Here is a 27,903-nt window from a genome sequence, read left to right on the forward strand (position 1 = left end):
AACATTCCCTCCCTCTCGTCAGGAGTGAGCTGTCCTCCTATGAAAATTTGGAGTACCGAAATCGGTCCAGCGACTCAAAAGGCTCTCCGGGAACAGGAGTGACCCCCGAGTATTCTTCGACATCGGCGACCGTGAGCGGATCCACCCACTTGATCGAGAAAGTTTCATCGCGCGTGTGGGGCGATTCGAATTTCCGCGCGTTACTCCCGCGACATCAACAAGTCTCCCTGTTCTTCCTTCCCCCTCTCTAGCAGACTGATGACCCACGTGCTTCTGTTCGGGTCGGAGAAGAAGTGAAGGATTCGATATTGTGCTGGTTGAGATCGGAAGTAGTTTTCGGAGCTGCGGATCTATTTCCTCTGCAGAACACGATGCCGGAGAATCAGCATAAATCCGGTCCCCTGAAACAGCAGAACAAAACCCATAAGACCGGGGCCCATTCGAGCAAGCGGGCGGTGAACCGGATAGCTGCAGGTCAGATTCGCTGCGCGTAAGATCCACGGTCCTTGTGCACTGATGTGACGCATTCGTCATCACTGGAGAGTCTCCTCTTGCCTCACTGAACCCAGACCGTGGAGCTGCGATCTTTCCCGACAGCTGTCAGAAGATAAGACTTTTCCGCACAGCTGTTCTGGAGGAATCTGTCTGCTTCGCGGCATTCCCGGAGTCCAGGAATCGAGCGATGCCTCGCTCTAGATTCCAGGAAACTTTCTTGGTCGAATATTGACCCGTTGCTCTTTCTCTCTCAGGTCGGGTCGGTGCGAAAGTTTCAACGGTGAAGTCTGGCCGTAAATTGAAACGTCATGAGAGGAAACTGCAGCTTGCCCAAATTCGGAAACAGAAGCAAGTTCGAGTTGCGGAGCAGAAACGTAACTTGGGAAAGTTCGGAACCGCTCCATACCTTGTGGCTATCGTTCCTTTGCACCCCATCATCGACTCACACAGGTACGACTTCTGTCTCCGGCCGATCATGCCGGACGGAGTTGATATACGCACTGAATCTGTCAGCATGCGCTTACACCTCGAGAACCTCATCCCTGTCATTCATTCTGTTCGTAGATTCTTGGATCAGATGAAGAATTGCCACCAAGACGTTGAGCTCCAAGAAGATTCGAAGGGGTACCTGCACATGGCGGTGACGCACCTGAAGAAGCGTTATTGCTTTGCTCTCTGTAACCGCGAGGATATCTACGGGTCGATGGACATCGTGAAAGTAGCGGACGTTGTGGTCTTCCTTTACGATTATCAGGACGGGTACGGTAGTCCTGCGTGCTAATGATACGCGTGCAATCTCTCAGCGGAGCCGGTATCATCAAATTCCAATTTGTTCGCTCTAGTTACGACGAAGAAGGCGATTTGTTGCTCTCGATCTTCATGGGTCAAGGTTTGCCTTCGTCGATCCATGTGGTGTCCTGCTCTGCGTCATTGGACGACAGACCATTCAATGCCAAGGACTTCAAGCGAAGTGCAAAGCTCCAGATAGAAAGCAGGTGAGTTCAGAAGCTTCGGTGCTCAGAATTACCGGTTCTCCCTTCGGAGTCCACGATCCGACATCTTCGACGACCCCTTCTCCAGGTTTCCGGGCGAGAAGATCCACTGCCTGCAGAAAGACACCGATGCTGTTTTGTTGCTGAGCCGGATAGCGGAGATCAAGGAGAAGAGACTCAACTTGAGAGGCAATCGCTGCTGTCTCTTGGGTGAGAGCGTCGAGTTCATCCCGAACGACGCCAGCAATTTCGAGGGAACTTTGAAGGTAAACTAACGGGGGTGCAAGCTCGTGGATGATTCGGATGGATAAAACACAAAATTCTCCGATTTCAACGGTTCAGCTTCTAAGGATGTCCCCTTCCCCAAGGTTACTGGTTATTTGAAAGGAGGGCGACCCCTCGACGCCAACCATTTAGTGCACATCCCTGGCTACGGCGACTTCCAGATCGACCGGATAGAGAAACCCATCGATCCATATCAATCGAAAACCAAACCTCAAGGTCAGTCTATTGGGATAAAGTCCAGGAATTTGGTTAAGGTATATTCCTAAACCCCTAATTGTAAGTCTGAACATCGATGGACAAAGGGGTGGGCGATTGAGTTCCCTTCTTGATCCGGCAGATATGGACATGGGCCCAGAAGTCCTGCAAAAGGCAGACCCTTTGAAGCGGGAGAGCCTTCAAGCAGAAAATCCCATCGACGAAATGGCTGCCGAGCAGACTTTTCCATCGCCTGAGGAACTGCAGGAGGCAGAGAGGGAGAACAGAACTATAAAAAAGAAAGTCCCACGTGGGACGTCTGAGTACCAGGTACCCATGTGAATACCGATGAACACCGGAATACTTGGTCGCACTACAAGCGGAACAACGAGCATAGGGGTTGACGCGAATCTCTCCGTCTCACAGGCAGCCTGGATTCTCGATGACGAGGGGAGCGGTAGCGAGATCGATGATCAAGAAACGGACGAGGACTCTGAAGGAGATGAGATGGCTGAGGAGATTCTGAGCGCGGAGGAAGTTTCTGCGAGCTCCGACGATGATGAGGAGGTTGAATGGCTCGACACTCAGAGCGATGCAATGTCCATAGCCGCAGATGGCGCTTACGACAAGAATCTAGACCTGAAGGAGGACATGGAAATGTACGAGAGGGTGCTCTCTCCATATCTACCGTTTACGTTTTCTGTTCCCCCCTTCCCCACCTCCCTCCAAGCTCTCTCCTTTCGATGAACCTGATCATGGATGAATGTCGAGGCTGGCTCGTGAAAATAAGTTTGATTCCAGGCTCGAGAAATTCCGGGAACAGCGGCTGCAGGTGCATTTCCCCGACGAAATGGACACTCCTCAAGACGTGAATGCCCGAACGCGCTTCCAGCGTTTCCGCGGTCTCAAGAGCTTCCACGCGTCCCCGTGGGATCCCAAAGAGAACCTCCCAGTAGATTACTCTCGCATTTTCCAATTCAAGAATTTCAATCGGATACGGAAGCGAGTGCTTCGGATCGACGCCGAGGAATGTGATGGCGCTCTGGTAAGCGAACATCCCAAGGTCCCAAGTGATATCTCATATCTGAGGCTGGGAAATTGGCGCGGTCGCAACGGGAACGATCAACATCCGCGGCATTCCCGGGCGATTGTCGGGAAAGAGTCCATCAGGGCCGGAAAATGCCGTAAATCCTCGAGAGAGATGCCGGGCCTGACTCCCAGCCTCTCATGTGTCTCTCCCCGATGGAAACCTCGCCCCTGATTCTTGACATTTCTTCTTTCAGCCGGGCTGGTATGTGAGCGTTCATCTCCTAAACGTACCTCATCGAGTGGCAGCATCGAAATCGTCGATAGTTCTGTTCGGTCTCCTCCCTCACGAGCAGAAGATGTCCGTTCTCAACGTGGCCATTGCAAGACATCGCAGTTTCAACCAACCTGTCCGCAGCAAGGAGAGACTCATTTTCCAAGTTGGCTTCCGTCGGTGAGGGTCGCGTCCAGTGAATTCTCTTCAGTTCAATCTTTGAACCAGGATCGCCGGCCACTTTTGTCCCCCGTAAAACTCATTGGCCCTTCCAGGTTCGCGAGCTGTCCAATATTCTCGCAGCATACGATGACCAGCAAGCATAAATTCGAGCGATTCCTTCCTCTGGAGGGCGCGTGCGTCGCTTCCATGTACGCACCGATAACCTTCCCACCGGCTCCAGTTCTCGTTTTCCAAGTGAGATTCTTCGCAACCTGATTCTAGCAAATTCAAGCATTCATCGAACGCCTGCTCGAAATCAGATTCTATGTACTTGCTCAGTCCGATCGGGCGATCTCGCGTATTAGAGATTGCGAGGCTGTTGTGTTTACATCGCTTTGATCTTCGATCTTTTCTCTAATTCTTCGGTAGGATTCCACCAACAATGGTCTCAGACTGGTCGCTACGGGAGGCGTTCTGTCTGCTGATCCCGATCGATGCGTCATCAAGAGAGTGGTCTTGTCTGGACATCCGTTCAAGATAAATAAGCGCCACGCCGTCATACGTCACATGTTCTTCAACAGAGGTATGAAGTGCGGATCGAAATAGATTCCAGTTTCTCCGAGTGATCCTGATAGTCTAAACTCCGCACCCTTTCAGAGGACATCCTGTGGTTTAAGCCGATTGAGCTGCGCACGAAGTACGGTCTCAGGGGGCACATCAAAGAACCTTTAGGTGGGTTTATCGCTACTCGATACTTCGGCGTCAACGTACGTCAAAGAATAATAATCCGATTTGGAATCACTCTCTAACTGACTGATACTCCCCGAATTCAAGGTACTCACGGCCACATGAAGTGCGTATTCAATCAACAAATGAAATCCATGGACACGGTTCTGATGAATCTCTACAAACGAGTCTATCCCAAATGGACCTATGACCCTTGGGTGGCGCCTGCGAAATTCATCGAAACCGACCCCGGTCTCCCAGAGGACCCGGACGATACGGAGATGGCTTCGTAACGATGAAGTCGTGAATTCTTCGTCAACAAATCGTTCCTCGGAATGGGATGTAATGGATCGATTCTGTATTTTTCTCGATTCTCCTTATTCTGATGGCGTGATCGTTGATAAACTGAATTCGAATCATGTCCTGGTTTTGATTGTAGAAAATTTCGGCGGACAACCGTTTGTTTATTTACTTTTAATATTACATTTGAAAGTCCCGGCAGAACTTCTCGACAACGTATCCACGCTCAGCCGCAATGAACAACTTTCATACCAGTGCGCACTTGAGGGACAGGATCGCTCCTTTTGATCTGCTTCGGGCCTCAGGGGAGAAACAACTGGCTTCGGCCGCCGCCGGATCCATCCAGGCATTCTTCTGCCCCCAGCCTTCCACCGAAATTCATCTCGATCCGAGCTCAGGAATATGTGTATCTTATACGCACAACTAATAATGGCTAGATTACTACTTGATGGAAGAAATCGATTTCTTCGAGCTGCTATCACTCCCCACTTCTCCTCCTTGATCAACATCCGTCGTCGCTCTTTGGTCATCGATTGTATTTACATCAGCTTCAGCCGCCTCCGCTGCAGCAGCGTCGTCATCGTCGTCACCGATGTAGCGGTCATAAAGCGCTGGATATTTCGACATGCATTCTCGCATTGTCCTAAAAGCTTCAACGCATTCCATGCCTGAAAGGCAGAAGACTATGAGAGCTTCGAAGATCGCTACGATAGATATTGATAATAAGAACGAATTGGTCCGATGTCCCGTTCCATCGTAATCTGATCCTTACCCTTCGGCTCTTCTTCTCCTGAAGCACGCTGCATGCAGGCGAAAGCCTCCCGGAACTCGAAACCGCAAGGTCCGAGAGCTATTCCCCCCAAGCAGGGACACTCCCAGTTGATCTGTCCGTCAGGCTGTATCAAACCTGAATCAGAATTGTGAAGCAATCCGTAAGGAACAAAATTTCCTCCTTCAATCGACTCGAGTGCTTCAACCACGATCTGATCTCAAGCCTCTCGGAGAATACCATCCGATTAACCAGATTGCAGATCTCGCTGCTCATCAAGCTCTCCACCGTTAAACGGTGGCTTGGCTGTTTCCCTGATTGATTTCATCGCTGGTGGTTGTGGGACGGAAACGATTAGGTTATGGAGAGTCCAGACCTCTGAAGCCAAGCTCTGCATGGTTTCTTCGATGTGACTGGCTGCTGAGCTTGGAGCTGCGGAAACGGGCATTGCATCTTACCTCGCGGCTCGTTGTCGTCGACATCCCGTTCTGGGAGCTTGTACTTGGATTCAGCGCTCGCATCTGCGTCAGTCATGAGTATGACATGATCTTTACCTTGAGCGGAAGATAAGGATTCAGATATTGAAGCCGAATGACCATCTGATCCGCCGACTCGAATCAGAAATCTGACTCGCTTCAGTCACAGATAAGAGCGCGCAGAAGCCGGAGAGCGAGCGTTCGAAGATTCGCGCGTTTCATCGTTCGAAATTCCGGACGCGAGCGGAAGAGGGAAGTTCCCTCTTTTCCACGACAACTCTGATCCTAGGAACTCTGTGAGTTCATATCTCGTATTCTAGGGGACACATGTTCATAATTCAGGGTGCGATCGAGATTCGGTTCCGGTCCGCGCGGTGCTCACTACCGAGCCGAAATTTCATCACAGCCACCAGTCTCTTCTCCAGTTTCTCGATTTGACTCACCGAAATCAAACTCCTTGGTCTCACCGTCGGCCATGACGCCAGCTCGAAGTCAACTTTGTGATACAGTTCGAAGCTTGTCTTCGTCGATGAGCACACCAAGTGCTCACGCGGACACACGTGAAAAAGACAAGTGAAGAAGGGGAGGACAACACAATGTCGTCGTAGTTGTTCCGTCGTCGGCGGCGCGGGCCTCCTTCTCCGCTGCCGGCGCGAAAAACACACACAGTTCGCCATGTTGACCCCTCTCTCATTCTTCCTCTCTCCTCAGTTCCCTGACGATCTCAAGACCCTGTGCGTACTCTGAACTTACTAAGTTTGTTCAAATTTTACTCACTAACTCAATTGGGTTCGGCTGCTAGGTCGGGATATGATTCTCGCACCGAAGAGCACCAAGGAAAAAACCCGAACCGAATTTCTCGGCGGGCCGAGTTTGAATGCCGCATACTTAAATCGTCGGAATACATGGATATTAGTGATATCCATGTGATCAGAGGATCTGTCCCGGGAAAGCCGATACGCGATTTTGTAGTAATCGAAATGAGAATCGAGGAGGTAATAAATAAATGTCGAGATCTTTTGGGGAGGGTTCGCTCGGCCCGCGGCGACCCGCTGAGTAGATCCGAAAACTGAGCATACGGTCTACCCTCCTCAGGAGACGGTTCGGACATCGAAGCCGAGATCCTGTATTTAGCAGTCGCGCTACATTCTTGATTCATCTCGATTTTGCCTTCAGAAAATACTGCAACGCTGGGTCGAAGGGTCGGAAAGAGCCGCCGATCGACCGGGACACTTCTATGCTTCGGCTTGGCCATCGTTCAATCTCTCAAGCTTCTCTCGACGCGGGAAGTCAAGCACCGTTTCTGATGGAATCGCGTAGGGTTCAATCATAATGCCCAGGATTATCTAGTTTCAAGAACCCCCAGCGAATTACGCTTCATACTCATTGCATCTTCAATGGGAACGTCACACGAGCGTTCGGAATACAGATGGAGCAGAATTGCCGGCGGAAGAGGAAACGAAGATATCGGGAATCAATTTGCAGGCTATGATCGCCGGATTTCGGTTCTCCGAGGTGTTGCCGATGACTGCGCCTCTTGAGATCCTTTATGCTACCGTACGTATCTTTCTCATCCCTTGGGGACTTGAGCTGAGCACAAGGAGCTAAACGAGCCCTGTTGGGAAGAACTCTGCAGGATCTGTAGATCGGCTTGGACACCGTGTGGACGCTGGACCGGAATCCGGCGCACCGGGGCTCGGTTCCTTCCGATTTCGATCCATTCGGTCCGGCTCTACTCCGAAATTCGAATGTAACGACACGAATACAATGCTTAGAAAGGGATGGGAACTTCTCTTCCGCGTCGGAACTTCCCATGCCGTCTCGCGGACGATAAATTAGAGTGACGCACGGAAAGCCGAAGCGATGTCCAAGAGCTCAAGTGATGCCGGAACATGGGGGCCGAGAATAGAAAAGGTCTCGTCAAAAAAGCTAATTCTGCTCCTGAGAAGGAGGGTTGCGTCCATCATATCCAATTGTTATGTCTGTGTTCGAGGATCGGAGCGCGACAGCCTGGCAGCTGGAACATTCCCCGGACCGGACCGCACAGCCAAAGTCCGATGTCCAGGGGATCGCCGACAGGTATTGCTTTTAAGCATGGATCCCGGAAACAATTGTTCCCGGGTGCATCACGGCCGGGACCTGCTGTTCCATTCGGGAGTTCTGTTAGGGGAGGCCGACAGGGACCGAACCGACGTCGGCTCCCGCGCGAGCGGCGTCACCCCGAGCGGCTTCTGACGGATATGGGGAAGAGCACATTGCACGAGGAGTTAAGGCCGGCAGCCTTGGGACTGGAGAATTCTGAAAGAGCTGGCCGACAATGCGAAAGCGCCGGTGCCGCATCCGCTCGTCTATGCTGCGATCGACTCCTCTGTGGAGGGACTCGACTCCTCTATGGGTGACGTCGACGGATCCGCGATAATGAGTTTTTCCCGCATCTTGTTCCACAAATCAAATGCTCCGAATCCATGAATAGAAATGTGTCCATATGAAAGTCCTTCATCAGAAGCGCTTAGCCCGGAACATATGCTTGAACTGGCATGATGGACCTGATATTACAGGGTTTTCATATCAGGCGCATCGAAGCACTCGGCTCCTCCTCGAGTAGACTTCTCGAGGATTGAGTTATTGGACTTCGAAAGAGCAGCGAGAGCGACTCATGAGGCAGGCTTAACTGTGAATGACATTCGACTCGGCCGGCGGTGAGGAAACGTGAATTATCGGAGCTCGTGTCCCCTCACTCGAGCGTAGCCGCCCCTTCCTAGTCTCATACGAATCGATCAATCTTCGAAGTTTACGAATCCAATCGTAGCTGGCGGGAGATTTCATGACGCGCATCGTTCGGGATCCCTGTCCCACGGGAGCTGTCATCGTCGAGACAGCTCCTGGGAGTCCCGATAGGTAATGATTTCCGAAACGAACAGCAGAACACTCATCGCCACGAAGAAAGCGAATAGCAGAGCTGAGCTCGCATAATCTCCGGACAGTAAGTTCTCTCGAGCTGCTCCCGGCTGGAGGTCATCCAACCTGAAGCATCTACCGAAGTCGCAAGTTTCCCAATACTTGCAGATCTTGTCACCGTACGAGGGGGAGAGCGGCTGTTCCAGAGTCAAATTGAGCTGTCGGTCAAAATCTCGTCGATCGACGGCCCAACGTTCGTCCACATAGACTCTCTTTAACAAAGCATGTCTGAGAGCTGCGTGCGCGACTCGAGTGGCGCTGAATCCCGGTATCCTTGAGAAAAGGAAAGGATCTTTCTCTCGCTTGAAAAGAGGTGGTCTCTGATCTTGAGCGTGGCGGAATTCAACTCGCACTCCCGTGAGAATCAGGTTCTCGGTAGTCTCCTCTGTCGTCTCCACTGGATACATCGGGATATGCTTCAAGAACTCTTCGTGCAGGGGACCGAGTCCTTGCTCATTTTTACATATCACATGACCACGCACGATGGCCGCCACGCCGACCGAGAAGAACTCGAATAAAGAGGAGGGCACGATGTAGCCTTTTGTTTCTTCGGGTACCGTTGTGTCATAGAGCTTTTGACAGCTCCGAATCGATGTAATACGTTCGTCTGGCAATCGTTGCAACGCAGCCGTCACGTCCCCTTGTAATCCGGCTCTGATGATCTGCAACAACATGATCCATGTCCCCACAATGAGGAGCACTTTTTTCGACCTCCTAACGAGCTCGAATGAAATGGAGTAGATCAAGCAGATATTCAGACGAAAGAAAACCGCTCCGAAGTCCTCCTTCATGCACCTCAGCGCAAAAGCCGCAGCCAAAGAAGCTGATATCAGTGGCAGCAGAATGCTTGCACGGATAAGTGACCGGATCATTCGTTGTATCCCGCTGCCAGGAGGCACTCTGGCTACCGCGATCAGGGCATGGTGAGTTGTGAATCGCGAGTAGTCGATAGGCGATCGGTGATCTGCCCTTGCGGGTGAGTTGCGGAGGTCCACTTCGATGGAGAAATTAGATCCGATGGCCTCTCGAAGTTTCAAATGGAATAGCCAGTGTCGCTCTACATATGTCCCTGACGCGAGCCTCAGAGCGCGGATTATTCGCTCAAGCTCGAGTTTATGGACATCAAGACTACGGGTAGATGTTCGATCAAGCCTCAAGTCCCTTAATCGGAAAAATTCATCTTGTTCCACGATGGTCATATCGAGATAGTTGCTGTACCATTTCTTAATCGCACCGAAAGAACACTGCACGGACATGTCATTGGTTTCATTGTCCCAAAAAGCGTAGACTCGCACCAAACTCTCGAGAAATACTGCCTCCTTGGGTCCACAAAGGCGCCGCTCCCTGAAAATCCACACGAGGGCGAAACTATCTATTGGGACCGCCATATTGATAAACAAGGCGTCGAGCCGGAGCCTAAAGTCCGCTTGGAGCTCCCTTTCGGGCGGCTGGCAGAAGAGGCCCAGGTTGAAACGACCGCCCTTGGTCTTCGTCGAGAACACCCTCGAGTATGATACGATCTTGTTGATCGAGAACCTGCGATCGAAATCGATTGTTAGCGAGGGAATCACATGCGAAGCGATAATTTCATCGATGAACTTAGGTCCCAGACCGCAGTTGAGGTTTACGAGCACAGGAGCAGTCCGGAGATCGTTTGATGCAAGCATCTCTCTAATTTCCCTTTGAACGCTGCGCTCGAAAGCATTATCGGGAGACGCGACTCCGAGCGAAACGAAGAGGAAGATGATCCGACGCAGGAGCTCCGATTGGCTGCCGAACCCCATGGTGATTCAATGTTCCTGTATTTCTGATGCCGCGCTGCTCAGTATGGGGCTTGAGATACAGAAGCAGGGGCGCAAAGCTCGAGAGATGGGCGCCGATGCGATGAGAATGTTCACGCTCATTCTATGAGTACAAACTCAATGCTGGATTCTTTAGACGCTATCGATCGGATCGACCTCCATCGAATCCGCTAGTGGGACTGTCGGAGCTTCTGCCACCGAGAAGAATTGAGGGAACTCCAAAGACAGCTCCGCAAACAACTTGTGTAGATTGCGGCCCTGATGATGAAACTTCTCAATAGCGTTCGCTGAGTCGCTTTGTAGCACTGTGGACTCTCGGAGCACTCCCCCTGCGTAGGCGATCGTCACCCTGGCGCACGTAAGGATGCGACGAATCGGATCCTACGACAACCGATAATTCGGAGTTGGGCTCAGGCGGATGCCGAGCCCGTGTGACGGATTTATGAACGGAGATCGCAGCTGCATAATATCGCAGCCATATCGTGTTCATGATGGCGGACAATTACGTAATCTCAGAATAATGTCATATGGATGAACGAGCTCGCTGACCCTCCTGGTGAGAGGCCACCGCACGAGCGTCAGCGGAAAACTCAATTGGGCTCATCAACCGATAGAGTGGATTTCGCAAACTCGGTTCGGGGCTCCGCAGATCGAGAAGACGGATTGTAGCTCGGAGCGGCTCCCGAATCTCTATTTTGAACAACTGGAAAGCCTTTTCCCTAATGAATCCCATCACAGTCTTCGAATGTCATGAATTGATCCCATCCACCATTCATGACTTGTGAGTCATGACATTTCATTACATCTGATCCATTCGCAGCTTCACTCATCTAATTGGATAAATTCTCATCATCAACATCGGTAGCACCTGATCCCAGCCTGCAGAAGACCCCAATGATGGGTGGGTGGCCACAGCGCCCGCTGGTGGCGTCCAGCACAATTTGAGTTTGACAGGTCGACAGCATACTGAGACGCTTCCCCTCAGAACGATCGTTCAAGAAGGTGCCGTTCACGAGGGCGCGAGAATCAAACCCAGCACGTCGGGAAAGGGATAGAGTCTCGAGCGAAGAGCCGCGACAATACGGAAGTCCATGAAGAGCAGAGAACCAGCCGGAAACATCTCGCGCGGATTCCACACGCGGGAGGCCGAAGAAACGTGACTAGGACCTATTCCATGCGTGAGTTATCGCAGAGTTTCCGTGATCGAGGACAAAGTTCCTTACACTCAGATCCCTTCCTCGGTGATCTCTCCTTCGAGAGGCTTTCGAGATACTGAACGGACAGGTGCATATCGATTCCACGCCGCACTTTTTTCGGAGCTTCATTCATCCTTCAAATCAATTTCTATCTTTCCTTCGGGGGTGTCATCTCCGAGTTCAGAACCAAAGTAGTGAAGCGTCAGCGTCGAACTTCGAGTCTCGTTGGGCAGAATCGGGGGACCGGCACGGGTTCCGTGCCCAAGAGCGCTTTTTGTTATTGTTGGGGAAATTTGGCGGAGCATGCGCTGTGAAACCGAAGCAGAACCGCCGACTTGGCGGCGGACGAGGGCTCCTGACGAGGAGGTGTCACGCGAAGGCTGAAGTCGCTGAAGTCTAGATGCCCGACCAGAGCTGCGAACGGGTCCGTCAGCTGAGAGGGCTCGAAGGCCAGCTGAAAGGAAACCAAGGGTACAGCAGCGCAGGGCGAGTAGTCGTTTCCGCGGCTTGCCGACCGCGGCAGCACCAGTCAGTCAGTCAGTTGGTCTGTCAGTCAGTCAGTCAAGCGACGACCAACCAGCGCCGGGCGCCGTCGCTGTTGTTGCTAACGTCGTTGCCGCCGCCGCCGCTGCTGCTTCCAATGCTAAGAAGAGAATCAACAGCGGCACCAGGGCTAGACGACGACGGCAGCAGCAGCCGCAGGAGCGATGATGGTCGTTGTTGTTGCCGTCGTTTTTGCCGCTGGTTGGGCTCATGGAAAGGACAGACCAATGGGCGGATAGATGAACGGACGGACGGACCGACCGACCCGACGAACGTCAGAGTGAAGGATAGAACGAGCGACAGGCAAGCGGGCAACCAGGCAGGCAAGTAAGCGGCTGGCCGGACGGAGGGTCGGACGGACCGACGGATCGAAAGAAAGACCGAGCGACCAACGGCGGCCGCGGCAGCGGCTCCACCGGCCAACCGAGGGACGCATTAGCTCCTTCGTTGGACCAAAGGAACGTTTGCTCGGCTGTCGGGTTGGACGACTGGCTGACTGACTCCGCGTGAAGGACAGCACTCGACGACGACTTACTCCCTGCATCGACAACGACGACGGCGACGAGGACGTCTACAACAATAACACCGTCACCGCCTGCTGACCAAGATCAATCGGAGATGCTCCGCTCTGGCTGTACTATGCGAGGAGACGCTCAGGATGGGTATACCGAGTCGAGACTCGACGATCTCGTCCAGGCGTCCGGATCCGGAGGGTCCTTGAATGATTGAGCCGTTGGCTTCGTAGTGATACCGCATCGGCCATGGTAAACCTGCTCGTGGCAGGATTCGGGCCTCGATTCAGACCCCCTCGATAGCCGCGGCTTTTCATCCTTCTCTCGACGATCGTTCTGACCTTGACAGTGAATGGGACGTCTGACCGCATCGTGCGTGGACAGACCACATCATCAGATGAGCCCGCAATCGCTTGAACGAAACATAATGAGTCCTTGTCATTGACCTAGCGCATTGAATCTGTGCGGGCGGGATCAGTGAATTGAATTTGAAATTTTCTGGGCTGGAGGATCCCGTTTCCAGGAACTCCATAACTTCATTTATCACCGACTACGAGTTGTTGTCGAGTGCCTTTCCGGTCCCCAGTCCTTTGCATGAATGTGAGTGGCGGCACCCCTGAGACGAGCTCCTGGAGTAGAGAGGGCTTATACCTGATCCTCATCCGTGAGGGGCGCTCGGAAAGATTGGCCGACCCCGAGCTCCTGCTCCATTCCTCAAGGTGAATTTCAGCGAGTCCTTATCTCACTACGATTCTCGATACATTCACAGTGATCTCGGTTCGCTGAGCAGCCGTGTACCAAGAAGTTGGAGCTGTCGTCCGTGGAGCGTTTTTTCCTCTCGTGATTCGAGCATTCTGACGTAACGAAGCCGCATTGCGCACGGTCGATCAAACGCTGGGGAACGACGGTAGCTGCTCCGCTGCTGGTTGACTGGTCGGCCTGCTGAATAGTTGGTTGGTCGGTCGGCTGGTTAGTCGCTTGCTTCGTCGGTTGCCTGGCTGCTGGTGGACTGGCTGTTGGGGCAGATAAATAGAACAGATAGGAGCTCGATGGAAGCCAGGAAGGCCACGGACATTTCCGGGGGTCTGGAAGCTTCACCCGTGTATTACGAACGTCAAGAGAGCAAACATCAAAGCAAGGTCTTTCCTGCATTCGTGGTGAGCGTCTATCGGAACTAGAGAGTTTTAGATATTGTTTGCTAGCGTGTGTCCACGAGTGATGAATGTGTAAATTGTCGATCAGCTCCAGTGTGTGAATCCGTAAAGGAGGAACACCCTCCACCAGAAATCGGACAATAGTTTCCTTTCGCTTCCAGTCGGTAATTTTTCTGACGTACGGCTGCTCCACAGAATCTCTTTCTGTGAACCGTTACAGTTATTACGTTCGCCTGGTTTTCTGTAAATTCCGGAATCAACGCAACCAGATCTCCCGCATTCCAGTATATCACCGAAAACCTGCCTTCAGCCGGCGTTGATGAATCGCTTGCCTCGTCTCGCTTTGAAGGGTGCGTTTGCACCGCCGGCTGTGGTTCTGGGTGTTCGTGCATCCGGTCGGATCTATCGAATCATCCCAAAGTCCCCTTCGCCATCTGTGGCGAAGCGTGTCAATGTCCCGCGGGCTGTCGGAATCGGAGTCTCAGCTCGAAAATCAATAATGGTAAGAATCGAGACTCTGGCGATGAGGCGCTCAAGACCCTAGAGATTTAGGTGTTTCCACAATCTTGCGTCCTCGGAGTCGAGGAACCCACGCGTTCCTTAGAGGGGAACGGGTCATCCGCTCCGGAGACCTGGCTGAGGCAGCGATATGATTCGCGAATGGAAGATACGATAGACGGGCAATAAGTTCGAACTTCAGAAATTTTGATTGTGCGTCCCAGGACCCGACAAACGCTGACCGAGGGGAGACTTGAGGCAATGTTTCGGCTACAATGCCTGGACCCATCCATTTAATGGCTTCCTTTGTTCTGTTTGGGTCGCTCAGCGTTTTCTTGTGTACCTGCTTGCGACGCAGCTCATAATAGCGGCGAGGGCTCTTCCTCGCCGAAGTCGGAACGACGATGGCAGAAGACTCTGCTCCTTTCAGTTCTTCGTCTCGGGCCCACTTCCGGTCGTCATTCGTTTTCTGTATAAGAATCGCAGGGCAGCAGCGCTGGAGCGAACTTCAAGTGGACATGGATGCGACTCTGGAGGACTGTTTCGGGATGGATGTTCGCTCGAACGCTCGCCGTTCCGCAATCCGTCGACACCTCGAGACCTGTCTCTCACCGCGCTCTTCATGGCGAGGTTTTCTTGTTCTCGAGCGGAAATCCAATCGGGGAAGATGTCGCAGTTTCGTGACAAAAAAATCGATTTCTTGAAAAGATTAAAAATGCTGGGAACCTCAATCGGAGCTTGGGTCTCGACCGACAGCTCACAGCCAATCAGAGCGAAAAGTCTTGTGAAGTATCGGAAATGTTATGAGCGTTTGCCGCGCTGGAGAACACGCGCGGAACGATGTGCTCGCTCCATGGCCGTGGAATATCCATCGAAAATACCTGTTTTGAGTTTTCAAACAGTATTGAGAAAAAAAGACCTTCATCCATCTGAAAAATAGAATCGAATGCGAAGCTCGGAAGGTTGACTGCTTCCCGACTCAAATTGACGGAAAAGAGGGGCTACCCACGATAACACATCATGATCAAGAGATGCGCGGAAGTGATCTGCATTGTTCGCCGCATCTAGATGCGTCCAACTGCGAGCGCTCGTTTCTCTCGGTCGCATCCAAATCTTGGATTCTGAGCGTCCTTCGCGATTTGGCGCCCGAATCGACCGACGACGGTGGCTTCTAGGAAGCTTCGGAAAAATAGCTGAGTGAGCATGAGACAAACGCCGAAACATCGATGACAGTACGGCACTCTGGACATCGACCGGGAACCTCCCTTCGGAATGAACGTATTCTCTCTTCAGCTGCGCTTCGGAAGTATTGTAGCGCTTTCGCTTTCGGTCGACCGCGGGAAACAGAAGATTTCTGTCAGAAATTGAAACGAGACCACGCAGAAGAGCCACGTGACCGATAGTACGTTGATTCCAGGCAGTAGCGGCAAAGATGCCAAACACCAGTGCTTCATTTCTGGAGAAGCACAGCTAGACGTTTCTCTGCGCACTTCCGCTTTGTTTTTTTTTCATCTCCGCCGGCAACGTTCCGCCAAGTCTTTTATGATACTACCGGCGGCCGGGAATCTTGCAGATTTCCGGCAGGGAGAAGATCTCTTGTCATGAAATAGAAACCGTTCGATTTTGCGAATCCCCGGGAAGCATGTTTGAGTTTTTTCTATTTTCCACGCGAGACGGATGCACGGAGACATTTTGTTCGCTTACATCTTGATGAAGTCATCGATGACTATGCAGGTATACCGAACGTCTTAGAAGTGTTCGAATGTGAGGATTCCCGAGGATTCGGCGTCCGAGCCGTAGACCCTATCCCGGTGGACACCTTCGTGTGCCCCTACGTGGGCGAGATTATCGACGAGGAAGAAGCGCGTCGGAGAGAAGTTTCTAGGAAACCAGGCGAGCCGAACTTCATCATCTGTGTCCAGGAGTTTTCCGGTCGGGTGAGTATCCACTTGTCAATTTGTTTCCCTCTCGGAGGTTCTCTACGTGTTCCCGAGATCTCCCCGGATTCTCATCTAAATCGTGACCGGTCCTCCCCTTTGTGCGATCGACTGCCGATCGCAGGAAAAGTGTTCCTATATCCGCGGTCGCCGTACGTCCGCTGTCATCGGCCGAACAATGAGGCCTGAGCCAGAAAGAAATTATGTTCCGAATCGTGAATTCAAACCTGGAAACAGAGCAGCGCGTGTGCGCACCATCGCCTGTGATATTCGATCCGGAGACGGAACGCGCCGGCCGATTTTTTTGCTCTTCCTGGAACGTCCATATGCTCTTCCGTGGGCTGTCGGTTGCTTCCATCGAGCGAGGAGAAGAGAAAAATAGCCTTCTTCTTACTTTTCCACTTTTTGACCGGATGTGTGTTAAACTACGTTTCCCTGTGACCCAGATTTCCGGGTGATGGTAGTAGCGGCTGCGGGCGGACGCGGCTCGGCTCCGGATACTTTCTCACGACTATTCCTTTGTTCATCCGTCCATACAGAACACTGCTCCGTTTCTGAAAACCATCGTCGATCCGGCGCATTATGGAGGAGTCGGCCGATTCATCAACCACAGCTGCGATCCGAATCTGAGTCTTCATTTAGTGCGGATTGAAAGTGTTCTGCCGACGATCTGCCTTTTTTCACGGAAACGTATCGCTGCCGGCGAAGAGCTCACTTTCGACTACGGAGGACTTTGCGACGACCCTTCAGCCGACGCTCGCGAGTCAGCGTCACCAGGCGCCGCGACGCCGGGACCCGGTGACGGCTCGCTCTGGAAGCGCACTTCGTGTCTATGCGGAAGTCGAAACTGTCGGGGGCTCCTGCCCTATGATTCGGGGCTTTTCTGAAACTCAGCTCGTATGAAGAAGTGAGGAAGCCGGAAACCCGCAGCTTCTGAAGATACCACGCGCGACGAGCTCATTCAGCGGTGCTGACATTCTATTATTGTTCATCGAGTCGCCTGATAACTCACCTGGTATATCGCGGCAGTTCCGCCGGAACACGCAGTCGAAGATGTATGTTTCCCGCACATCGGAGAGATCAGTAATTACGATTAGAATTCGATCCAGTAAGAGCAGGCGGACAGCACAAAACCCGAGAGGGATGAATCATAGAAATTATCAATGATCTCACAAGGTAATGATATCGAAGCTCGCTTTCAGTGGAGTACACTTGATTTATTTCGAGGAAGAAAAGTAACAATTCAGTAATTCAAAAACTTCAACTTTGTATAAAGTAATCAATCCAACAAACAAGAGGTGTGAACCGAAAAGACAATTCTGTGTGTTCTGCTTCATTTTTGGGGTGAAAGCATGTGTGTATAAAATGCGCTCGCGCTATAAGTATATTAGAATAATTTACAGAATTCGATGTCGAAAAAGTCGAACCAGCGCTTCTCAACAACAGATGTCCATGCTGTCTACCTCACTCGTCGCTAGAATATATATATTCATTTATTATGTACTTATTTATATGTGTATGTACGTGGACGGCTCACCAGGTCCACAGCGTATGAAGGTATCCGAGCAAGAGCTCTCAGCCTAAGTTCCCCCTCCCCCCTCTACCTCCAAATCGGAATTTTGATCGGAGCTCTTAGCGAATATTTGAGATAGTTCAAGCCCAGTTAAAGTGATATCTAACTCGAGGGACGCTCTCTCGCGAGTCGGGATCGAGCAGAATTTCCGATAGAATTTCTGGTCGACTTCTGTCTCCTGTAGATCCCGTTGTTTTGTTTTGTGTGAAAAATTCTGTATTCTGATTACTCCCGGCCGTCCCGAATTTCTGCCGATGTAAGTTCCGTGTATGTTCACAGCGATACACTTTCGGTCGATAGCATCGCTCCGGGAATGTGGAAAACCTGCACTCCCATCCTCTAAGTGCACGAGTCTCACTCTGGATGCATACGTACATATATTCTGGTATGCACACTCCCTGATTTCAGCTGTTGTTACGTGCTCTGTTGTAGGTTTTTCCATCCGGAACGATTGCGCTTTTTATCGATAATCTCATGTGATCTCTCTCAGAAACTAGGGAACTACTCAACGGTGCTCGTGTCGAGCGTCTCCATGTTTCCAGAAGCATCGATGCGGTCACTCACACGGGGAAATCCCTCGTCGAGATTCAAACGCCGTCTTCAAAATTGAATATAGTCGCTTGCGAATTTCTTCAGACTTGCACAATATTGAGGTCTCCTTCAGTCGTGAAGGAGCAGACTCGGTTATGTGAAACTACGCTCTCTTTCTCCGCTTTTCCTTTAAATCGCGCGGAGACTGTGTAACCATATTAGCTAGCTTCTGTACGTCTTCCGCTGGTCGTATCCGGACGTCGAATTCGCAGCGAGTCAAACCCGGTGATCGACGGTCTCCATTTTGGTTTGAACAACTTTTCCCAAGATCTTGTTTCAACTGGTACGTTTAGAAGATTTCTCCCCGTTCTCCTGAACGAGTCGCTTGAGGAGATTTATTTTGCTCTGGTAAGACCTCTTCCGTATTCTCATGCGCTCGATGTTCAGCTGGGCGAGCCGCAGTCGACGAGCGAGAGTTGCGCTTCTGACCCGGGCTCGCAACGATTTCTTCTTGACTGTCTTCACTTCTTTGGACGTGGTCACCTGTAATCGACAGAAAACAGAAGTCAGAAAATGCCACAGCTCGTCCATTATGTTGCCTGTTACATGTCCATTATATGTATATCAAAGCCCGCAAGCGTCCGAGCTTGCTCAACCCAGCGACCAGCGCCGGCGGCTTCCGTCAGAGCATTGAGCATAATTCCTTTTCTTTCTTCCCAACTCATCATTCTGGAGGGATTGCATTTGAATAATTCTCGGAAGCTGACGAGAAGTTCTGGTTAAAGCTTCATGACCTCACGGCTACCTTTTCTACAATCAATGGAGTCGGAACTTTTACCTATATACGTGTTCAAGAGGCTACCGGAAGAGAAAAATTCGTGATCAGATCAGGAATGAAAACTTGGGGAGCCCTTTTCTCGAGCTCGTGGTCGGGACGGCTCAGGACGCGTCAGCTCTTTTCGAATGCCAGCAGCCGATGCGATCGATGGCGAATGCGGGATAGTGAATGCCCCCTCGCAACAGCGCATTCAACGAGCGGTAGAACAGGTTGGTCAGATTCTCGCGGCTCCGCTGCCGGAAGTGAGAGCTGGATGTTTTCTATTCCCTATTTTATCAAATCCGAACAATCGTCCAGAAATTCACGGATTCGAATCGAACGGGACGCTTCTGCTGACAGCGGGTATTTCAGCCGTCAGCCGGGGGATAGCGGGCTGTTAGTGAGGAACGCGGGGCGCGACAATAGAACCCCAGACTTGCGCCAAAACAACATTCGATGGACGTCTCTCATCAATTGGAGATTCTCCCGGATTGAGACCCTTGCTGTGTAGGGCCTATGGGCTCGAATAGTATAGTTCGCCGAAAACCCGAACCTTTGACCGGATCTCCGCACATGCGAATCGCCTCCGATCGTCCTGGCGAAGAGTTTGAGGAAGAGTAATCGTAGGTGGTTGCCAAGACGTGAAAGAATGAATGGTGCTCACGGAGACAATCGATTCTGCACGTCCCGATCTAGCTTTGTGACGGTTGGGACCAACTCCAGGTGCAGAACACGAAACCGATTTACTGATAATGATGCAAGGTTACGTGGCGACGACGACGAGTTATAGTCGCCACGGCCGTCGAAAAGATATCAGTTTATCCGAATTCGCATTAAGCCATCAGTAAGCTAAAGAGCTCTGGAGTCGAAGGCTACCGCGAGGGAACTTCAGCGCTTCAAGTGGGGTTTCGGACTTCCCGAGTGTCTGCAGAACCGTGAGATTAGGGTCTCGAGAACCGCCTCGCCTCCGAGGTTCTCCTGACCACGGGAGTCCAACTCGCTGAGCCCGCATCTCTAGGATGCGAGTACCCGAAGACTTCCGAAAGGAGAGCAGATGATTTCTCGACATTAGTCTGGAGCGAAACGCGGTCTTGACTTCCGCCCTGGCCCATTCCATCTCCATCGAAATTCTGATGATTGCTCATCATCATCACCGAGGGTCGAAGGCGAGGACGGTGACGAGAGAAGTCTGTCGACGCTCGTTAAACCATCTTCAGCACAGAGATGGTGATTACGACAAACCGAAAATCTTTCCAAGTCCTCCGATCGACGCGAACGAAGTCTCTTGCGCCGAAGTCGCCACCAACAACAACGGCTCCGCCGAAGTCTTCGTCATTCCGCGTCTTGATGTACTTTTCTCATTCTTCTCGCAAGCGGACGAGTCAAGGTTATTGCTGACCTCTGCGTTCTGTTTATCTGTTTACGCTCAGTGCGTATCGAGGAGGGGGGGAGGCTCGACCGCCAAAGTACATATTATGTGCTATGCACAGAAGAAAGCACTCCCAAGCTCGGCTCGGAATGAGATGATTCCTCCGGTTTGAATCAAAGCAAGCCATCAGAGTTATAGCGCCCAGCTCACCGGCAGCGCTGGCACGCTGAGCTTCGCATGCCTTCCTGTATCCGTGACTTGTGAAAACTATCTCCGACAACCGTGATCCATTCCGCTCGCTTCGTTTGCCCCGAGCCATCTGCTCTGCGGGACGAAAACGAGGAAAACGGCGCTGGCGCCCGGAGTCGTTGAGTGAAGATCGTTATCGCTATCTAGATTCTCAACGTTGCCGCTGTCGTCTGTGACTTTGCATATAGGGAAAATAAATCCCCCTCCAATCTCCGAAGGTTTCCGCGGCATTCTTGCTCGCTGGGTTTGCATACCGCGGACTGCATTAGATTTTGGAAGAATTACTGATGGTCGATCATCGGAAATTCTCCCTGGACACTCCGGCCCGTGAATACATGAACTTGGCTGAATGTGAGAGAGTAGAGGGGCGGGGGGTGCTCTCTGATCAAGCGTCAGAATCGATGATGAGATGACATACTTGGCATCGAGCCGGCATGACGCTCGAACCGGAGCTCTTCGCACACGGGAATGATCGCGGATAACCCATCTGCCCCACGCGAAGTTCCCTCAACGCTGAGAACGTGGCAAAGAGTCCAACGTGGTACACGGGAGTTACTCCCGAGCTTGACGGAGCATCCAAGAGAAATGAGAATGGATTCTAGGTCGCAACTCCGGGAGCTTCTCGCAAACGCTGCGGAAAGGAAGTCCCAGGAAGAGCTTCAGGAATGACTTCGATCGCGTCGCTGCAGTCTTGAGAAAGGGACGTAGGCTTCATTTCCAGACTATGACTTCACCGTCAGCTGCTAGAAGAGAAGTCAGAATGCGGAAGAAGAACAGAATTTTCTGTTGTTCGGTCCATAACGGCGTTGGATACACACGCGCTCAGACTCACACCCCAACACAAATTACGTAAAACAGAATTGGAATGTTGTCTCCGTTTCGTATCGTAGCTATTAGATCGTATCGATTAGAAATCGCAAGGTGTGTGTTCTCTTCTAGGCGCGACACATTTCCACTATGCCGAATCGACTTCAAGGGTCGAGGGTCTTTCTCTTCCGGAAATTCCTCATCCAACATTAGAAAGGAATCCTCGCTTCGGTCGTCTTGAAAGCCCTTGCGGAAACAGCATACATCCCCTTGGATCTGTTTTTAATGATTTTCTGCAGTGACTGAAGGGAATTCTTCTTCTTTTCCGCCCGGGTCAAATCGGGACACAACGGAAGAGTCTTCCGCAGCCCAGGGTCTGCAGGACTTCTGCAAAGCTCTGGGATCCGAGATCTCGATCGAAAATCGACTGGCATCGCCGTTGATCCACAAGGGGGATTCACTTCGCTGCTGTTATTGTTTTTGTTGTTGTCCTCGTTTCTGTTGCCAACGCAAAGCAAGTGGACCGCTGCTGTAGGCTGACTCATTGAGTTGTTTGTTCCTTTCTGTTGATGTCGGCAGCGCTGTTTCTGATGATTCTGCCTCGACGGCAGCTTGCCCCTGCTGGTACTGTTTGCCCGGTTGGTCGGTCGGTCGCCTGGCCGGTCGGCCATTCGGTTTGACGCTTGCCTGGCTGACTGCTCATTCGTTCATTTGCTCGCATACTGGCTCGCATGGCTGGTGCCGGCAGGCGTTCGCCCGCTTGGACGGCCGCTTGCCTGCTTGCTCGCTCGCTCGCTGTGCTGTTGTTGAAGCCTTGGCCAGAGCGATACTTACGACGACGGCGACCTTTGTTGGACGGTCGGCACTTCACGGCTACAGCAGCGGTGGCGGTGGCGGCCGACGCTGCCGCAGTCAGTCAGACCCAACAGCAGTGCCACCAGCGCACTAAGAGCAGAGGCAGCAACAACGCCGTCACCGCCAAGAGAACTGCTGTTGAACAGCGCTGCTTGGTGCTGCCGCACGAAGGGAACGGAAAGGAACAACAACCAAGACGGGCGACCGACCGACCAAGCAAGCAAGCGAGCAGCAACGAACAGGCAAGCAGTCGATCGCTCGCTTGCGCGCACACACACACGCACACACACAACGGCACAAGGACAATATCACGGAATACGTAAAAACGTCGAGGACTTTATTATCAGGGTTAGCAATACACCGGGACGACAGGGTTCTGTTAGTGAGAGCTACTTTTACAACAATTATGGACAGGCAAACGGACAAGTTAACGAACGAATTGGCGGACGAAAGAGAGGAACACCTCTCCGAGGACACGAGTTTAGGGGACCGGCGACGGAGACCTTCGAAATCCGGCCCGAATCCTCTCGTGACTCCGGGTCGGAACCCCCATCGTCTTCCAGAGACTTTGACTCCGTCTTAATCGACACATTCTACTCCGGTCGAATTAAATAAACGAATTAAACACAAACACGGGGAATTCGATTCTGCGTGGGAGCACCAACTGTCTCCTCGGGGGAAGCGGGCACACGGGCGAATGTAGGGGACAGAGGGACATATAAATTAACGAATTACACATAGGGAATTTTTACACGCTCTCTTCCGAGAGTGGGGTATAAAACCGGCAAGGCGCCGCTCTCGATCACTTGAAGGTCCTCGATCGTTCGTGATGCGATCGTAACTAATAATAGCTCCAGTATCGAAAACTTATATCGAAAATCTATGTACAAATACATTACTCCGGTCAAATATTGCCGAGATTCGTATGTTCCCGGTTCCGTCCGAGTGAGGTCCGTCTCATCAGTATCCTTTGCAGCGAGCGCTTGTGACGCGGCTGATGTCCTGTCTTCGGACAATGTTCTGTATTTGCATATGAGGGTGTATACATATGAGAGATTATTACTTTATCGCCTTCGTTCTCGTCGTCGACGACGACGACGGCGGCGGCGACGTTTGTTTTATACAGCACCGAATGGCCTTGCACTATGAGCGGCCTCGGTCGGCCGCTTTGCCGCGCAGCTCCATGGCGCCGCTAAAAAAGCTCCAAGGAAGCCAACTGACTGAGCGAGCGACCAAACGAGCGACCGACCGAGAAACCTATCGCAGCTGATGATAAACACAACCATTTCATGGGAGAAGAGAATTCACTAAATTATATTAGAAAAGGGATAAAATCCACAGCCTCTCCGGTTTCCGTGAGAACTATCCAGCCGATGAGCAGCCAATAACGAGCTGAATGAGCACCAATCCTGCCCCGTACTCTCGTCACTGTGTTCGAGTGGCGGAAAAGGGGACTCCGGACGCTGGGCTGGGTTCCGATACGGACCGGGGCTGCGCGTCAACTATTGAGTATGATTCAGAAAAGTCGACGAGCGAGGTGAATTCTCGCCGCGGGGTCCTTGTTAAGAAGGAGCGAGGAATGTGACCTCGTCCTGGGAGTGCGAAGTGCGTCTCTCCAAACTCGTTTCGAAGATCCTCGACCACGGTCCTCGCGAGAGCCGTCGAGCATCGCTGTTTTCCGCGTCGAATTTCACTCGTTAAATTCTCGTAGATCCTGATGATCATAGCGGTGTCCGTGATCGTCAATGCCATGATGATTCAGCCAACATTGATAATAATAATAATAATATTAACTATGTATCCGAGGAGACTATTCAATCTAAGAGCATGTACTCGAAGTCTTCGACCTTGATCGTGTCGAAGTCCGAGTCGCGCACTTTGATTAGAGTCGGCTCGAAATAATCAAAACAATTATTGCTCATATTTCCCGAATTGCAGCTGTTGGGATTGTTGTTGGGGTTGCTGTTGTGAATATTGCTGTTGGGATTGTTGTTGCTGTTGTTGTTAAAATCGACGCCTACCTTACAGTCCATCTGTTCGGGGTGTTCTGGCAGACTGCAGACCTCTTTAATGCGAGCCTGATCACCGAACAGTGTGGGCACAGCGTCCTTGCGCAGATTGCCCTTGGAGTCAAAGCGTTCGGTGGTAAAATGTGCTTCACAGAGGAAGTCTGAGCTGGTCGCCAGTTTCAAGGTGCCGTCCGGATTACTCAGATTTACGTTCATGCTCCAGACCATGCGAAGGAGAACGTCGTCTGGGAATCCCATCAGCTCGGGGTATTTCAGAGGTGGGCTAACCGGAGTGTGACCTAAGAGGTTCGCGAGAGTCGGCGCTTTCGACGACGACGACGATTCGGTGCGAGGCAGACGATTTGTGGGACAATCCGGTATGAAGCATCGAGGAGCTCCACCCCTCGAAAGATCACTGCTTCCCGAGTCGTACGACGACGACGACTCGATGCTGGGCGACACAAGACCCGGCTCTTCCTTGATGTGCATCGAAGATTCCGAAATTTGAGTCTCGGAAAGTTCCGTGTAGTCCGAGCGAGGAACGGCTTTGAACGCGTGATAGGCGTTCGGACTCATTTGAGCTTCGGGATGTTCTTGTATCGGATATTTGGTTAGATAGTCGAACTGGCCGGAGGCGTGTTGCATCTTGAAGCGTTTCAGCGGATGGATCGGCTCGTTCGCCTGTTTCGGGTAGGTGGCCACCGGTCGCAGCAGAGTCGGGGCCGACTCGGGCCTGTAGTCTTCCGGGGCCGAGTGATGCGGGTTGAGGACGGGCAGAGCGTTCTCACTATTGTGCTGCTCGTTATGAACGCTTTGACATCGTTCCTGCGGAGCGTTTTTCGAACGGACTCCCTTTTCCACCGGGGCGTGATTGTGGTCTCCGGACGCTCGGAACACAGAAACTTTATCACTGTTCGCGTGGTAAAGAAGAGACACTGCCGCTGGGCATCGAGCCGAGCGATACTTGGAGCACTCGTAGTAAACCTTAGTCCCTTCCTGCACTTGTGTTTTCTTCTGCATGACCCATGTTCGTTCGGCGGCCACGAACCCTTTGGCTTCGGAATCGTTGTCGTAGTAGCGAATCAACGACCATTGTCGCTCTTTGCCGCGACCTCTGCGTTTCGGAGCTCCGTCTGAAGCTCCAGCTGGTCCCTGGGCTTTGCCCATCGCGAGGCTGCTGCTGCTGCTGCTTGCACTGCTACTGCCTAATGTTGATGTTGTGCTCGCAGTCAGGCCGCTGCTGTTGGCCGCTGAAGAAGTGGATGCTGCGGCGGCAGCTGACGTTGTCGTCGAAGCTGTCGGAGATTTCGGTTTTCCACTTGTTTGCACTAGGGACAGTGGCGCGGAGTAGTCGCGTACCACTTGTCGAGAACCGCCTTCCAGCTGCAAGTGTTCCCGATAACGCTGAGCGTTCAGCTCATGGTTGTGCTCGGCCGCCTTCTTCGCGAACTGCAGCCAGATGGAATCAAGATGTGAGGCCGTGTCTGTATGGCATGCGTGCACCTCACCGCTCTTCAGGGGCAGGGGCAGTTGCGCTAGATGCCCGAAGTGGCTGACGACGCGATCCGCCGCTAAAAGGGCGGCAAGCCCGCTCGCCCCGATCGTGTGAGCGTGCGGGTGCCCGCCGTGCTGGGGCAGCGGTGCTGAAGACATGGTGTCCGAAGTCACCGAACGAGCAGACGAGAACTTCCGTCAAACCGGTAGTCGTCGGCGGCACCGACTCTCTTCGGGCGCGATTTCCGCGCACTTCGCTAAAGGCAACTTCGGATCACCCTCTGTACTGAGGAATCACCTCCTGGAGGTGGAGGATTCTCGGTACTTCTTATCGCGCACACTCGTCACGAGGCGCTCGGGCTCGGCCGATATCGAAGGGGCGCTTCTACAATTGGACGATCGGGGCTTTTCCGGGAGCTCGGAACAGATTATCCTCGGATGGGGTTTTTTTCGATGCGAAGCTGTAGGTGATGCTCAGAACCAGATTGTCACACGGGTTGTCGGAGTTGCGCACGCACCTCTTTAGGAAACACTCACAAATCCCACTTGAAGCACTGAATACCGTCGAAGAGTCACTCACAAGAATGTCAAACTTCACTGAAAGTCACAATCAGACGGAGACGAGAAGTCACACTACTTAATCCTTTAGCCGTTGAATCTACGAAGTCTGCCCTGCCGGAGTTCCTCTCTCGACAGCAGATTCACGCGACGAAATTTTAAGATGCATGCTGGACGAGCATTCGAGCTCTTCCGAAAATTTCCGTTGGAGTATTTGACGAAGTTCACTAGGAGAAGTCACCGATTCCGTTTCGGGCACACTGTAAACGACAGACGAGACGAGTGGACGCAGGTACGGAACAGATGTCCGCAGCGGTTCGCTGCCAGAAGGCGAATGGCCCAGTGGCCGGTGGAGAACCGAGGATCGGATGTGGATCCTTTTCTTGATTCGTCGTCGTTCACTTTCTTCTGAAGTCAGACCACGGGTTTCGGTCTTCGGCAACAGTTCTTCCTTCTTCTCTCCAGCTGTTCCCTCAGCCACTTCTGAGCGAACAACGAAAGCCGCCGCGCTGCTACGTCTGCCGGAGTTACAGCCCCGTCGGAAGTTCGCTCACTGGATGGCTGGCTGGTTCGCTGGGCGGAAGAAGAAACCAACCACCAAGCCTGTGTTACGACGGCTATCCCCGTCCTATCCGCCAGCGTTGCCGCCGCCACCGCCGCCGCTGCTGCTATCCAGTAGTAACGATGTCTTACGCGGGCTGACCTACTTCTCCAGCGGCATCGCCGGCGACTTCTTCTTTTTTTTCGCCGTTCTTCAACGGTAACGGAGAAGAAGCGCTTCTGCAGTCGGAAAGCAAGCAGCCAACCAGCACCAATACGGCTTGCCCGAGCCGACTAACCGCCGCCCATCACATGCCGGGTAAACACACGGACACACAGAATAGCTCGGAGCTGGAATACCGCGCTGAATGCCCCGCCGGATGTAACACCACCACCGCCAGCCACTGCTTGCAGCCGAAACGAGCCACTGCCGGGTTCGTTCGACACGGCCAATGCAGCGACACTTGCAGCCGAACAATACCGGACCGACCAACGGATGAACACGACCGCAAACCACTAATCCTACGGGATAGTCGGTCAACTCAAAAGACCATGCCGGCTTCCGGACGCTCGAGTCCGGCACTTCTTGAAAAGGAGCTCCATGAGCTCTTGTCTGCCTCCTAGTTCCCGCCCGGGAAGTTACTTCTAGATGATATCTGTAGAGCGATCGAATCACCTACTAGACTTCAAGGTGTATCTACTACTTCTTCGCCGACATTTTTCTTTGTTCCGGACCTCGTCCGGACATCAGAAATCGGGAGCACGAGGGGCTCCGGATCGTGAGAAGGGACTGGCACGATC

General features: G+C 52.2%; 3 protein-coding genes across 3 annotated transcripts; 1 reads left to right on the forward strand and 2 right to left on the reverse strand.

The window, feature by feature from the left end:
• The first annotated feature begins 260 nt into the window (after window positions 1-260).
• Window positions 261-4,565, forward strand: Tsr1 (Tsr1 ribosome assembly factor). Its single transcript, XM_003747538.2, has 14 exons — window positions 261-474; window positions 750-945; window positions 1,060-1,254; window positions 1,338-1,490; window positions 1,576-1,753; window positions 1,856-1,988; window positions 2,110-2,297; window positions 2,394-2,626; window positions 2,769-3,012; window positions 3,251-3,447; window positions 3,543-3,684; window positions 3,859-4,012; window positions 4,087-4,161; window positions 4,264-4,565. Exons 1-14 carry the CDS (start codon window positions 372-374, stop codon window positions 4,446-4,448), a joined length of 2,376 nt encoding a protein of 791 aa, XP_003747586.1. The 5' UTR covers window positions 261-371; the 3' UTR covers window positions 4,449-4,565.
• Window positions 4,566-4,691: 126 nt separating this feature from the next.
• On the reverse strand, window positions 4,692-6,344 carry LOC100897610 (mitochondrial intermembrane space import and assembly protein 40-B). The gene is made up of 4 exons (XM_003747539.2): window positions 6,144-6,344; window positions 5,683-5,778; window positions 5,228-5,362; window positions 4,692-5,123 (listed from the first exon to the last, which is right to left on the reverse strand). The coding sequence occupies exons 1-4, from the start codon at window positions 6,175-6,177 to the stop codon at window positions 4,897-4,899; spliced, it is 492 nt and encodes a 163-aa protein (XP_003747587.1). The 5' UTR covers window positions 6,178-6,344; the 3' UTR covers window positions 4,692-4,896.
• A 12,396-nt stretch (window positions 6,345-18,740) lies between these two features.
• LOC114828448 (uncharacterized) lies at window positions 18,741-26,163 on the reverse strand. The gene is made up of 2 exons (XM_029112671.1): window positions 24,523-26,163; window positions 18,741-18,947 (listed from the first exon to the last, which is right to left on the reverse strand). The coding sequence occupies exons 1-2, from the start codon at window positions 26,161-26,163 to the stop codon at window positions 18,741-18,743; spliced, it is 1,848 nt and encodes a 615-aa protein (XP_028968504.1).
• Window positions 26,164-27,903: the final 1,740 nt, after the last annotated feature.

Source organism: Galendromus occidentalis, unplaced genomic scaffold (assembly GCF_000255335.2).
Source record: "Galendromus occidentalis unplaced genomic scaffold, Mocc_1.1 scf7180000077524, whole genome shotgun sequence".
Lineage (NCBI taxonomy): Eukaryota > Metazoa > Arthropoda > Arachnida > Mesostigmata > Phytoseiidae > Galendromus > Galendromus occidentalis.